The 15,000-nt window shown below is 47.7% G+C and overlaps 1 protein-coding gene across 1 annotated transcript in view; it reads left to right on the top strand.

Moving 5' to 3' along the window:
* Positions 1–15,000, top strand: part of RTN3 (reticulon 3) — a 203,058-nt gene that overhangs the window by 87,329 nt on the left and 100,729 nt on the right. Inside the window, exon 3 of the mRNA XM_030217330.1 lies at positions 5,900–6,107. Within this exon, the coding sequence (XP_030073190.1) occupies positions 5,900–6,107 (208 nt within the window). The remainder of the gene's footprint in view (positions 1–5,899; positions 6,108–15,000) is intronic.

The raw sequence follows: 15,000 nt of genomic DNA, 5'->3' as shown, positions 1-15,000 counted from the left end.
TGCCTGGTGAGCCTTACTCTTGGCAGGTTGGACATTGCTCCATCGTTGCATGTCTAGTGTAGATCCTTGGCTGCATGCAGGGATTGCATGTCAGGTGTGGTTCGTTCTCTGCTCTCCAGTCAGGTTCCATCTCAGAGTGTGGAGCTTGGCTCCATCTCTGGTTGTCAGCCCTTACTCCTTTTCTGGATATCGACCCTTGCTCTATCTCTGGCTGTCTAGCCTTGCTCCTCTTGTGGATGTTTAGCTTGTTCTGTCTCTGGCTGCCGAGTCTCACTCCGTCTCTGGTTGCATGACGGGCTTCACTCCATCTCTGGCTGCCTCTAGTGAGCTCAAGCGGGGCTTCATTCCTGGATGCTTGACATCACTTCCTTGTTGTTTTCCTTGAGTTTCTTCATCTCCGGGGATGGAGCGTATTTCTATTCCTGGATGTGGGGACGTGGTTCCGTCCCTATCTGTTGTGCCTGGCTCGAAGCACCGGGCTTTCGTTTATCTCTGGTGTGTTTGTTCCTGTGTCTGGCGTTCTTGGCAGGCCTCTGTCACTGATTGGAATCTGTGGCTCTGTCTTTATCGGGTAAGTGCCCCCCCTCCTCTGGATACGGGCAGTTCATCTTGGGGGAGTCGGAGTGTTCCCAACTCCCCAGATGGTGCCAGAATTTCTGTTTTTTCCTGGTTGCCTCTGTCTCTGCCTGTGGAATTTTGACTTTGCTTTAGGGGGGGAGGGGTCATCTCCCTTTTCAAATGAGGCTACGGAATGGGTCTGCTGCTGGGCTGTGAGCCAGTTCCCATCTTAGGGGACTCACGGCTCGATTCGTATTTTTTCCATTGGCTTGGTTCAGGTAGATGGTGCATTCCTCCGTCTATATTGGTGGCGCCTCTCTGTCATGTTGGTGGGACATAGCTCTCTTGGTCCACCTGTTGGGGTCCAGACCACTTTTGGTTCTATCTCGAGGCTCCATGTCTGCTGCTACGGTGTGGGTTCCACACGACGTCAGCTTGGGAGACGGTACGTTCCTCCCTTTGTTTTCTGTGGCGTGCTTCTTCTGCCGGTGTCGTCTCGGGTGCCTGTGTGCATTTTTTTGCACTCTGCTGGGCTGTTCGCGGTCAGAGTTTGGAACGCCATGGCTGCTTTATTTGGGTTGGCTGTTGGGCTTCCACATCTTGATCTGAGCCTTTGAAGACTCCCTAGGCTCCTCTCTCGATCTGTTCTGCGACTTTGGGAAGGGGCTCCCTTTCTTGGTGACTTTGCTTTCTCTCTTTAGAGGGCTCCGATTTCTTCCCACATTTGGGAAATTCTGGACGTCTCCGCCTCTCGTGGTTCCTATCTAGAATTCTCGGCATCTTCGTGCACATTTCTTTTTCCCTAGTAGAGCATTGATATATTTCTGTTTGTGGGTTTGTTTGTTTTTTTGCCCAAATTCATGTGATTGCTTTGTTACATCCCTTTAGTCTGGACTGGTCTGGTATTGATGATAAGGAAGGATAAATTATGTTCTTACCTGGATAATTTTTTTTCCTTTAATCATACCAGACCAGTCCAGACACCCACCCTTTCGGTTTTCTTTTGGATGTCTTCATTGTTGCTTATTCTCGGACTCGCTTCGTTTGCTTATGTGACTGAGTCCCTTTTGGTATCCTGGAAACGGGGTCCCCTTCAGAGGGCGGGATTTGCCTTTACTCTCCTTGCAATCTAGCTATGCCAGCTGTACATGGCTCACGCTTGGGCTTCATTGACAAGCCACGTCTCCTGCTTTGGGGGTGGGTCTGCACGACAAAAGAGAAGACTGAATGGTGCCTCACCTCGCTCCTTGATGGATGGTATGGCTGGCCCTTAGTCACACAAGAGTATTGGAGAGTCTTCCCGGTGGACTCTGTTCCTTTTTTTGTTGTTTGTAGCAGTTGAGAGCACCATTGCTTGGCTATTTGAAATACTGAGCATTCTAGGCTGCACGATACCCTTAAGGGGCAAAGTACTTGGAACTATTTTCTCTGTCTCCTGCTAGTGGATGAACATAACCCATTAGTTTGGGCTGGTCTGGTGTGATGAAAGGAATGAAAATTATCAAGTAAGAACATAAATTTTCCACAGGCCCACTGTCTAGTGGATAATAAATTCCATGATTGACTGTAAGTGTGATCAGATTTTTCCTTGTGATGGTAAGCAAGTATCTGATAATTTGATGACGTAAACACTCCTTGCCTCTAGAGACTCATCATCTTGAGTGATTCTCAATCCTAGACAACGCAGCGGATGATTTATCGGAAGTGCTTGAATGTGCATTAGGAATGTTTGCGCTGCTTCTATTTACCAAACTTGTTTTAATTTGCCATCCTGATAAAATGCTAAAGCAAAGAGGCGCACACCTTTTTCCCGCAAATGCTGTGTCAGAGGTCTAAGGTTCACTTGGTATTTTAATGTGGCAGGAAGGTCTTGATGCAGCTTAATTCATACGTGTCCTAGTCTATTGATTTTCATCATGAATTTAGCCAAGACTGCCTCTAATCTATTTTTTTTTAATGAATTTTAAGCACGTCATGGTCTTTTGGCTGGTTTGGGCGTCTCCTTCCTAATGTGTAGTATGCTGTTAACCAGCTTGATCTCTGTTTCAGGAACCTAGTTATTTTCATCTGATAGTAGCATTGAGGCTATTTTTTGGACTATTGCCTCAGTATGTATATTCTGCTCCCTCAGGCACTCTGCATATGCGGGGGTTGCACCTTCTGCAGTTTTCAAGGTCTTCCAACTTGCCTAAAACAAGCTGTTTATATTCTTGTTACATGAGTTGAGGCCCACCAAAGCTGTGGCCTGGTCCTCCAGTCGAGACTCAACCTCGTTCACCTTTCGGGTCTGTGGATAGAGTGGCCAACTCTGTATGCACTGCCCCAATGTCTGCTTTAATCTTATAGACTAAGTGTGAAATTCTCCCCGAGTGGCTGGTATTATGTTCACAATCTAGTTGTTCTTGATCTTGTAATATTAAACTTGACCAAGCTGGAGGTTTACACACTTCATCTGTTACCAGCTTTGTGTCTGCAGCAACTAGACCTGGGATACCGGGTGACACAGGATAGATGGGAACTTAGAAGTAAACTACACTATGTATTTCAAATCCAATTTTTCAAGATTTGTGCCATTTGTGCACTCAATGTGGATGTACTAGATTGTAAAAGCTGAGTGCAGACCTCTGGACTCATTCAGCCATCTACTTTCAGTGACATCGCTTCCTCCTCCTAGCCTCTGGTTCTGCTTTGGTCCTGGGTCCCCAGTTGAGCTTTGTGGGTAGCTTGAGTCTGTAGTGTCATATTTGGAGTTTTTCAGATTCCTGTCTCTGGTGCCCTTCAAATTTACTTCTTTCCTCCCTTTACCTGTTTCCTGTGGAGCTGTCCTTTTTCCAGCACAACAACCTATGAAAAAAAAAAGGGGGGGGGGGGGGGTTGCTGGAGAAAGTGGGACAGAGTATTAGTCCTGAGCCTTTCTCATCTGTGGTAAGCCTTGTAGAGACAGCTTGGGGGGAGAAGCAGGCAATGTTAAGTCAGAGTAAAGTTTGACTCAGAACTGCTTGGACAGCTGCAAGTTCCATTTGGTGCAGGGAGGGAATCCTGACTTATCACTTTGGACACGTGCTGCACTTGTGACAACCAATCTGTGGAGCTAGTCCTTTCGCAGAGAGGACAAAGAGGCTCTGTATTCTTCCTTGAAGCTTCTTGATGTGCATAATCCTCATTTAGATATCTGGAAGTCATAAATGAGTTTCGCAAATCGGACAGACTGTGCTTTCTTGGCCTTATGGCATCCAAGCCCACATTTGCTAGATGGCTGAAGGAGACTATCGCATCAGCTTATTTTGCTTGCAGGGAAGCAGGCCCCTCAGAGCTTGTGGTCTCTTTGTACAAGGTGTATAGCAACACCTTGGGCAGAGATTACCTTACTGTCTCTGGATATTTGCAAGGCAGCAATGTGGTCGGTGCTGCATAACTTTGCCAAGCACTACAGGGTGGATGTTAACAGCATGCTTGGAAGCCTGTTTTGGTGCTTCAGTCATTAAGGTGGTGGTGCCAGGATCCCACCCACTGTAGAGATTGCCTTTGAACATCCCACAGGTTTTGGAATATTGGCAGCTATATAATGGAAGGTGAAATTAGATCTGTTTTGAAGATGATTTTTTTCCATTAGTCCTTTCCACTATTGCAGAGGCCCACTTGAGGTTTTTGAGATTAGTCTGTGCGAACTAGGTGACTATCACCTTGCATGGTACTTCCTGCATATCTCTTGTTCTCTACAAGTTGTCTAGAGATGAGAGGACCACACGTTTACTCATCTGGTTAATGTTTGGGTTAGAGAGGCATTTAAGGTGGTTGGTGGTTCTTACTTCTCGCCTTTGTAAATACTAAGGAGCTGGACTGGATGCCAAGAGATGGCTCAGTTTTCAGTTCTCTATCTCCACCTGCTGGTTGATGGACACAACTATCCCACAGGTTCTGGAATAGTGGGAAGGACTAACGGAAAGAAAATGATCAGATAAGACCTAATTTCTCTGTCTTCCTGGCCTTAAAACTTAGCTGCATACTCAAACTTTTAGTTCCATTTTTTTTTTTTGAGACGTGAGGAGAAAGACCTGTGGCACTACCTCCTGCAGTCTGCTGCATTCATAACTGTCAGTGTCCTACCTTCCCTCTTTCTCTTTTTTAGCTCTGTCTGTAGTTTTCTTCACCATTTAGTATGTTTATTCTCTCCATCTGCTTTTGTTTTCGGTGTATGTACTGTAGCTCTATTCCCTTGGCTGTTTCAAATGAAAAGGCAGTGTAGCAAAGTCATAATGAATTATAGTGGCTCCACATACCCAAAGTTGTTGACTGAGATGGTGCTTGACTTGCACCTTAATTGTCCTTGGCAGGTCACACAAAATCACAGGAAATAGCAAATCAAACAGTATAGACATCTTTTCTAGATTGTGTCCATAAAAGGGTCTTAATTCCTTGGATTGCAAAAATGGTCATCTGCATGGAGTGGACTCCAAACCCACATGTCAAAAATGGTATAAGTTGTTTCATATGAGCAGGCATTTCTGACCTTTTGAAAGATGCATTTAAGAGATTTGCAGATCTGCAGCATGGTGTTCATTCCAGACATCAACATCCCATTACAGCGTAGACCTCCAATTTAGATAGTACATTTGGACCGTTCATTCTGTTGGATAGAGCCCAGTGGTGTTTCTTGAAGAGCCAGTTCTGTACTTTTGGGTAGTTTAATTTTTTTTCCAGTATGTAACAAAAATATGCTTTTCCTATTGCCTGACCTTGTTCTGGTCCCCTCTTGACACACCTTACTTAAGGAGTTGACATGTGGCTATGTCTTTGGAGGAAGTCATTGCTTACTTGTAAAAATGTGTTCTGAAAACAGCAGTCCACATTTATCTATTGGATGAATTCTCTCTCCCCCCCCCCTCCCCCCACTTTGCCACAGCTAAATGGAGATGTTAGGGTTCTGCAATGTAGGAACTACTATTGTAAGGTTAGTGAAAGGTTAAGGACTTTACACTTACCAGAAAGCTCTGGAAGTTTTCATTTTTTGCTAAGAATGTCATTACCCACTGTGTAAACCCACACTTTTGAACACAGGTCTCTGAAAACTAGTAATTTGTGGTTTGTTTGGCCCTGTTGCTATCGCTCTGCCTCTTCTGCAGGTCAGTTACAGCCCTTAAAACAAGAATAATGCTATATTTCCTGAGAGCATCATTTAGAATCATGGTTTTCATAAAATTTCTCTTGATGTAGCCTGTCAAATAGAGGAAGGCTACAAGAAAAAGCTGGGAAACTAATGCTGCTCCCTGGTGGGAAGCTGGATGGGAAGGGAAGAGATTGTATATAATGTAATTTTATCCTGTTCTTTTTTTCCTGGCAGTTCGAGACCTGGTCTTCTGGCGAGATGTTAAGAAGACTGGTGCAGTATTCGGCACGAGCATGATCGTGCTGCTCTCTCTGGCAGCTTTCAGTGTCATCAGTGTGGTTGCTTACCTCATTCTGGCAGTGCTCTCTGTTACCATCACTTTCCGAATCTACAGGTCTGTTGTCCAGGCCGTACAGAAGTCTGAAGAAGGGCATCCTTTCAAGTAGGTGGCTCTTTCCCTCTTTTTGGGGGGTGGGGACACAAGTAGAGAGCATGCTCTAATTAGGCAGTTTGAAAAATGTTAAAACATTCTCTTGTCACTGGTACTAAGTTGTAAATATGGTGTGCATTTTGGATCCTGACACACTGCGCTTTATCTCTGCTGTTTTCTTGAACCTTTGCCTCACAAATGCTGAAGCAGAGGGATAAGACTGCAACACATTCCTCTTGACAGCCCCGTCTCATTCCCCCTACTTCGGGTCCGATGAACTCTTGTGAGAAGGGCTGGGAAGCCTTCAGGGTTGAAGGAAATCCTGCTGGAGAAATGTGAGTAGTAGTACCCCCGGCGTCTCCTGGGCTGGATGCTACCTTAAACCTTGATTCCTTGTCATCAGCAGCAGATGAATCCATTAACTGATGGGTTGTATCCGCCTACCAGCAGGTGGAGATAGAGAACACTGAAAAACCACAGTGACCCTTGGACGACTAGCCCCACCTGCCTTCAGTATTTCTCTATCTCCCAGCAGGTGTGGACGTAGCTTGATCAGCTCCTGGATTTCTGCCTGGGGTGGCTCCTGTGCTTTGCTAGTTGAGCAGGGGTATTGTGGCTGGTGGTGCCCACTTTAAAGGCATATAGGTTCGCCCTTTCCCTGCCTTACCCATTCCCCCGTTCTCCTGGAGTCCCTCTGTTGCTGCCTGCCTCCAACTTTCCTCACAGCGTTTAAAAAAAAAAAAAAAAGCCCTTTTACTGCGTGGCTGTTCTGAGGCTTTTTCCAGAGATTCTGGTTCAGTGCAGCTTGACTGGAGCTCATTGACTCGGTCTTCTGAGGTGAGAGTGGTGCCCAGCTCCGTGGACGCCATTCCGAACGGGGTAAGTTTTGGTGCATATCCTCCTCTCTCTCTTCCCCCCCCCAGTGGTCGGGCTGTGGGGAGTCTGAGGGATCTGGCAGGCCCTCAGGGACAGATGATCCAGAGGAGGATGCCAGTTTGCCACTGGATTTGGATGATCCCAGTGCGGTTCAGATTTTCCACCGCGACAAGCTGCCAGCTCTCATTACCGACGCCTTGCAGGCCCTCTCGGTTGATGATCCTGCTGAAGGCGAGGCCTCATCTGTTAATCTTAGGATGGCGAGTACTAAGAAGCCTACTCGGGCCTTGCCGGTGCATGACTCCACCCAAGAGCTTATTTCAGCTCAATGGTCTGACCCCGATGGGCCTTTGAAAGTGGCCATGGCTATGGGTGTTTGAGTGAGGAGCACTTGGCCCCTTTGGGATGCCTAAAGTGGATGCGTTGGTCACGGCGGTGACTAAAAAGACCACTCTCCCAGTAGAGGGAGGGGTCGCTTTGAAAGACATGCAGGACCGGCGGTTGGAATCCGTGCTGAAGCAGTCCTTTGAAATTGTGGACCTTGCCTTAAGGGCGTCTATTTGCAGTTCCTATGCAGCCCGGTCATGTCTTTCCTGGTTACAACAGGCGGTGGAACAGCCCGCAGATGGTGTGGGGTCCCTCTCTGAGGTTGCCCCGCGGATGGAATCGGCCCTGTCATTTTTGGCTAACGCCCTTTATGATCTGGTCAGAGCTTCGGCTAAACAGATATGTGGTGGTTTCTGCCTGCCGCCTTCTTTGGCTGCGGCATTGGGCGACTGACATGGCCTCTAAGCAAAGGCTGGTGAAGTTACCCTTTCGGGGCCTCCTGTTATTTGGAGAGGAATTGGAGAAGATTGTGAAAGACACAAGCCCCAGCGGTTACCTGAAGATAGGCCGAGGCCTTCTTCCAAGGGTCCTGTATTTCCCTCCTCTTTCAGACCTCACTTCTGTGAAGCTCGCAGGTATCGCCCGGGGCGCTCTGCTGGGTTTCTCAACGTGCCCGTTTTCAGCAGAGGAACTCCTTTCGCTCAAACGTTCCGCAGGGTCCGGTTCAAGGCCAGGAGCTCAGGGGCGTCCTCCACAATGATGGGACGCAGGTCCACTCCTCGATTCCTGCAGTAGGATGTCTATCCCTCTTTCTAGAGGAGTGGACTAAGATTACCTCGGATCAGTGGGTCCTGGACCTGATTAGAGAAGGTTACCGACTGGAATTCGGTGCCCCGGTGAGAGACGTGTTTGTGGAGTCCCGATGTGGCACTGTCGTAAAACGGGTGGCGTTAGAGGAGACCTTACAAGTCTTGCTGCACCTCGGAGCGGTGATCCCGGTGCCTCCCACCGAACGCGGCTGTGGCCGCTATTCCATTTATTTTGTCATGCTTCGAAAAGGTGGGTCTTTCAAGACCGATCCTCGACTTACGAAGAGTCAACGAGGCCCTCAGAGTATGACGCTTTTGCATGGAAACCCTGCGCGCCGTCATTGCGGCGGTACAGCCAGGAGAGTTTCTCACGTTTCTGTACCTAAAAGAAGCGTATTTGCACATTCCTATCTGGCCCCCGCATCGGCAGTTTCTCCGGTTTGAGGTGTTGGGACAACATTTCCAGTTTCGGGCCTTGCCTTTCGGCCTAGCCACACTTCCCCGTACCTTTTCCAAGGTAATGGTGGTCGTAGCTGCCTGTCTCAGACGAGAGGGTATCAGAGTTCACCCTTATCTCAAAGACTGGCTTATCAGAGCGGATTTGGCAACCGAAAGTCGTCTTGCCACTGCCAGAGTGGTAACAGTCCTGCAGGCACTAGGCTGGATGGTCAATATACCGAAAAGTCACCTGACCCCCTCTGTCTCTCGAGTATTTGGGGGGTCTGGTTCGACATGGCCTCGGTGTTTGTCTTTCTCCCCAACCAAAGGCGGTGCAAGCTTCAGAATCAGGTCCGTCTGCTCCTGCGGATGCCTCGCCTGCGAGCTTGGGACTTTGTCCAGCAGCTGGGGTCGATGACGGCCACCTTGGAGGTGGTTCTTTGGGCGAGAGCGCATATGAGGCCTCTGCAGATTGTCCTGCTTCAACAATGGTCTCCGATTTCCCAGGAATATCAACGCAGACTAATGTGGCTCCCTGCGGCCTGGCTCAGTATGGAGTGGTGGCTCTCCGACAGGATGCTGCGCCAAGGAATGCCGCTTGCGCTTCCTTTTTGGTGCCTGGTGATAACAGATGCCAGCCTTTTGGGCTGGAGAGCACATTGCCAGGGAAGCTATGCTCAGGGTCAGTGGAAGCGGGGTGGTCCATCAATCGCTTGGAACTGAGAGCGATATTCCAGGCTCTTATGGCCTTTCAAAAGACTCTGAAGGGGCTTGCTGTCCGGGTCCTGTCAGACAACACGACAGTGGTGGCCTACATAAATCGTCAGGGCAGCACTCAGTGCAGGGCCCTGGCCGCAGAGGCCGCTCAGATTTGCCACTGGGCTGAGCTCCACCTGCAGCTTCTGTCAGCAGCTCACATAGCAGGTCAGAGCAACGTGCAAGCCGATTTTCTCAGCAGGCATCAAATTGACCTGGCGGAATGGGAACTGGCAGAAGAAGTTTTTCTTCAGATTTGTGCCAAATGGGGGACACCCGGAATGGTTCTAATGGCGTCAAGTGCAAACACCAAAATGCCTCGCTTTTTCAGCAGAAGGAGAGAAGGTTGGATGCTCTGGATCAGCTCTGGCCCTCAGGCCTCCTGTATGTGTTCCCTCCTTGGCCATTGATAGGGCGAGTCCTACTTCGGATTCGACTACACCGGGGATTGGTGATTCTTATCACTCCAGACTGGCCAAGGCTTCCGTGGTATGCGGATCTCCGGATGATGGTGGAGGCTCTATTTCATTTGCCCCTGGTGCTGAACCTGTTGGTTCAGGGTCCGGTGTCTATGGAGGATCCCTGCCGATTTGGTCTTACGGTCTGGCTCTTGAGAGGTCGCAATTGAGACAAGGGCTATTCTAATAAGGTCATTTCCACTCTCTTGCAGGCCCGCAAGTGGTTCACCTCCGCCGCTTATGCTCGGATGTGGTGCAAGTTTGAGGCGTGGTGTATTTCAAAGGAGATCACTCCCACGTGGGCTTCTGTCTCGCCGGTGCTGGACTTTTTGCAGGATGGCTTACAAAAAGGCCTGGCTTACAATTCCCTGCGAGTTCAATTTGGCAGCATTGGCATGCTATCGAGGGAAAGTCTCTGGCTTGTCCCTTGCTGCTCATCCAGACATTGCCCGATTTCTCAGAGAGGTGCTTAGTCTCCGTCCTTCCGTGCGGTTGCCTTGTCTGGCCTGGAATCTGGGGCTGGTGTTGAAGGCTCTCCAGTGTTCGCCTTTCGAGCCACTTAAGCGAGCTTCGGAGAAGGGTGTGACTCTCAAGACAGTCTTTTTGGTGGCCATGACATCAGCTAGATGTGTGTCTGAGCTGCAGGCGCTGTCCTGTCGGGACCCTTTTCTACAGTTCTCAGAGTCTGGAGTAACTGTATGTACAGTGCCTTCCTTCCTGCCTAAAGTGGTTTCAGCGTTTCACCTGAACCAGCCCATTTTTCTTCCTTTTTCTAGGGAAGATTTCCCAGACTCCTTTGGGCAGTTACATCTTTTGGATGTCCGCAGGGTGCTGTTGCAGTATCTACAGATGTCAAATGACTTCAGGACCTCTGATCACCTTTTTGTATTGTTGACAGGTCCTCGACGCGGGTGTCCAGCATCTAAGGCCACTATAGCCCGTTGGCTCAAGGAAGTCATTTTTTCTGCATATCTGCTTTCAGGCCGGTCTCCGCCTGAAGCGTTTAAGGCGCATTCCATGAGAGCGATTTCCTCATCGTGGGCTGAAACGGGTGCACTCTCTCTTCAAGAGATCTGTAGTGCGGCTACTTGGGCTTCTCAGCTCTCATTTGTCCGGCATTATAGGCTGGATGTAGCAGCGAAGCAGGACGCGATTTTTGGAGCACAAGTGCTTGCTCGCGGTGTGGCCTGTTCCCACCCTAAGTAGGGATTGCTTTTGTACATCCCATCAGTTAATGGATTCATCTGCTGCTGATGACAAGGAAGGGAAAATTGGGTTCTTAACTTGGTAATTTTCTTTCCTTTAGTCACAGCAGATGAATCCATGATCCCTCCATGTCTGGCGTTGTTTTTTGTTCAGATCTTTCATGCAGATATATATCTCATTGGGAGAAGTTGGAAACCAGTTCTCAAAATTTCTACATGATGTTCTACTACAGGAGGTTGAGATCGTCCCTCCTTTGTATGGTTATTGCTCCTGTTCTGGGGTGTTTGTTCGCTGTGAGGAAAGTTTGTTGTTCTACCTTTATGGTTCATTCTGCTTTGGAAATCTCAAATACTGAAGGCAGTTGGGGCTAGCCGTCCAAGGGTCACTGTGGTTTTTCAGTATTCTCTATCTCCACCTGCTGGTAGGCGGATACAACCCATCAGTTAATGGATTCATCTGCTGTGACTAAAGGAAAGAAAATTACCAAGGTAAGAACCTAATTTTCCCCTGTAGAGCCCCTCCTCCATAGCCGCAGGGCAGTAATTCACTGCTAGCAGCAGCAGGGGCGGTTTCCCTGTGAGAACCAACTCAGCGGTATTCTGAGGAGCCTGGCAGCGTTGGGCTTCTTGAATGGATCTGCTACAGTGGAAGGAGCTTCTTTCTTTTTGTGGCTTCCCTTGAAATGAGCAATCGGATACCAATCTCTAATCCCTCACGTTTGAAATTTTTGACATTTCTGGCTACTAAGCGTATATCTGGGGAACAACCTGCTAACTCTGTGAGATGTATTTTGCAACCTGGTAGTGTCAGTGATCTATTTTTTCTCTTCTTTGTAGTCTTGGATCCTATTATGGACTTGAGTGATTTTCCTTTTGTTCATTGTCCTGTTTTAAGAATTATATTTGATTATTTTTCTGTACAAGTATTGTTTTGCTTGGTTGTAAAACTGAAATCCTATAAATAAATTTAAAAAACGAAATACTGTACACATAATGAAAAAACAGTGGAATTTAACATGTAACAAGTAGGATATCAGCCAGACAACAGAGCCAAGATGGATTATTGCTCACAGCTCAAAAACCTTCTTGCATGTGCAGGTGTTCTTTCGCTGCCTTTTGCCTTGCAGATCTGTTTTTCTTCTGCTGAATTGAATAGATTGGTTCTCTTGATTTTAACAATTTTGCTACATTGTACTACTTTAGATTTTCTCATTTTTTCCTCCTGAGTTCAGCCTCATGGATATCCATTTTGATAACTGCAAGTAGCATATGTGGCTTTAAGCACTGCCTGACGTGCAAATGGTAGATGGCAATAGTTGGACACATGGGCTCTGTCTGCAGCAGTGGCGTAGCCAGAAGGCAATTTTTGGGTGGGCCAAGAGGTTGGATGGATGGGCACCTGATATGCCCTGCCCACGCCCCTACTCCTACCGCACACCTACCCCACTCCCAATAACTTACAAATCTGTGAGTGAATAACTAATTCAAATAGGCACAGTTTTCAGGCTCTCTTAAAAGTAGCTAAAGCCCCAAGAGAAACCCCCCCCCCCCCCCCCCCCCCCCCACACACAACACACAATAAGCCAAAATAAGTCACCATAATAAAATACAATGCTGCCTCATTATTCTCCAGGAACAAGTCACTTTTCCTTTGCAGCTGTTTTCAGCAAAAACATAAAGGTAACCATACTGGGTCAGAGTTGCCATCCTGGATGCAGAAAGTATAAAACAAAACACAAACCCCCACCACCAGCAAAACTAAAATCAACTTTTACTTGTAGAAAGGTTTGCTTTTTTCGTTCCTCGGCAGCGCTGCAATTCACACAGGCACTCCACTCCCCTTTGCTGCATCTATATGGCCCTCTCTGGTGCACTTCCTGTTTACGCAGGGCCAGATGGAAGCGGTGGGGGGAGCGGAGCTGCCTGTATGAAAAAAATATTTTTAATAATAATCCATGACTCACACAACAAGGGTGTACCTACGAAAACAACCAAAATACAGAAGAACACCTAGGAAAAGGCAGCATCTTAAACGTTGCAGTGAGCACTAGAACATCAAAACACCAATTGTAAAACTACACAAGACATTAGTAAAAATGATCCTGCCAACACAAAACCATGTCCAGATACATCCTCACCAAGTATAGAATAAGTAACCACAAACTAAAAACAGAAATATGTAGACAAAAGTTAAACTGAACCCCCAATAAGTCAGATTCTGCATACAATGCAACACCACAGAAACAGTGATGCATGTCCCCTAGTACTGTGCAATATAAAGATAGCACATGTAAATGTGAAAAAACTGACAAATACCAATCACCACTTTACAAATTAACAAACAGAAATAAAACAAAAAAAATGGAAAATAAGGTACCATGTTATTATACATTTTTCAATTAGCTTTCAGAGGCCAAAACCTCCTTCCTCAGGTCAGTACAGTGTACTGCTGTTATGTTATCCTGTCCTGACCGGAGGATGGGTTTTTGGTCTCTGAAAGTTAGTCAATAATGTATTAAAGTAGTCTAATAGAAAGATCACCTTATTTTCATTTTCTATTTATCACCACAACTGTAATACTACTTTATCCTAAAGCAAAAAATAAAATATAATAATAATCTTTTTTCTACCTTTGTTGTCTCTGGTTTCTGCTTTCCTCATCTTCTCTTCACTCTCTCCCTTCTATCCAGAATCTGCTCCCTCACTTCTATCCAGCATTTGACCTCTTTCTCTGCCCCTTCCACCCAGCGTCTACCCTCTTTCTCGCTCCCTTCCATCCAGCGTCTGCCCTCTCTTTCTTTCTTTCTTCCTTCCTTCCATCCAGCGTTTGCCTGCTTTCTCTGCCCCGTCCATCCACTGTTGCCCTCTCTTCTATCCTGTGTCTGCCATATCCCCCTTTCCACGTGGTGTCTGCTTGCTTTCTCTGCCCCTTCCATCCACTGCCTGCCCTTCCCTTCAGCCTGTGCCCCCTCTCCTTTTTACATGATGCACTCCAGCATCTCCCCCTCTCTCCATCTTTATCTCTCCTCTCCCCATCCCCATCCATCTTCTGCTTTCCAGTATCTCCTGAATATTTTACTTTTCTCCTTCCCCTGTGGTCTGGTATCACTTTCCCTCCTCTTTCCACCCTTATTTCCCCTTCCCCTGAGGTCTGGGATCGCTCTCTGCCTCTCCACCCCCTCTTCCCCTTCGGTCCGGCATTGCTTTTCCTTCTCTCTCCACCCTCCTTTTCCGTTCCCCTGAGGTCTGGCATTGCTCTTCCTCTTCTTTCCACCCCTTCTTCCCCTTCAAACTCGCCCGGTGATCTTCCTCCTCTCTTCACTCCCCCGTATCCTTTCCGTGCGGTCAGGTTGACTTGGCATCGCGCTTCTACCTCGGCTCTCTCCACCCCTACCGCGCTTTGCAGACCTCCAAGCTTTCCAGGCCCATCGGCAGCATCAGCGATGTAAAAGCTGCCTTTAGCCTGCCCCGGAAGTGTTCTCTGTACAGCTTCCCGCGTAGGCGGGACGTTGTACAGAAAAGGCTTCCGGGGTTAGCCAAAGGCAGCGCTTGTATTGCTGATGTACACTCCTGAAGTTCTGGAAGTTAAAGGCCTACAGAGCGGGGCGGGCGAAGGTGGAGCGAAAAGGGAGAGCGATACATCCCACTAGTTGGAGGGAGGGGACGCCCGCCGGAACGAAACCTTCATTGCCGCACCAGCACCGAGGGATGTTGGGTTGGCAGGCCTGGAGGGAAAGTGGGTGGGCCCAGGCCCACCCGTGGCTACGCCCCTGGTCTGCAGTATGTGTCAAAGTGCAGTTTCCTTTCCTATGAAAAACTCATGTCATGGAGAGCCAGAATAATGAGAAATTGGACATGGCACAATTTCCTTGTGTGATGTCGTGTGTAGGCTTGCTCTTTTCTCAGACCTAGATGAGTGGTTAGAATCCCTGAAGAGGCACAAGGAGGAAAGCTTCTGCATCTTAATAATAATGGTGTTAAGTCCAAGGGTCTTAGTACACAAAAAGAAGAGGAAAACTCCCTTATTGTCCTACTA

Source organism: Microcaecilia unicolor, chromosome 11, assembly GCF_901765095.1.
Source record: "Microcaecilia unicolor chromosome 11, aMicUni1.1, whole genome shotgun sequence".
NCBI classification, from domain to species: domain Eukaryota; kingdom Metazoa; phylum Chordata; class Amphibia; order Gymnophiona; family Siphonopidae; genus Microcaecilia; species Microcaecilia unicolor.
Note: the sequence above shows the minus strand (reverse complement) of the source record. Positions and strands in the feature narration are given on the sequence as shown.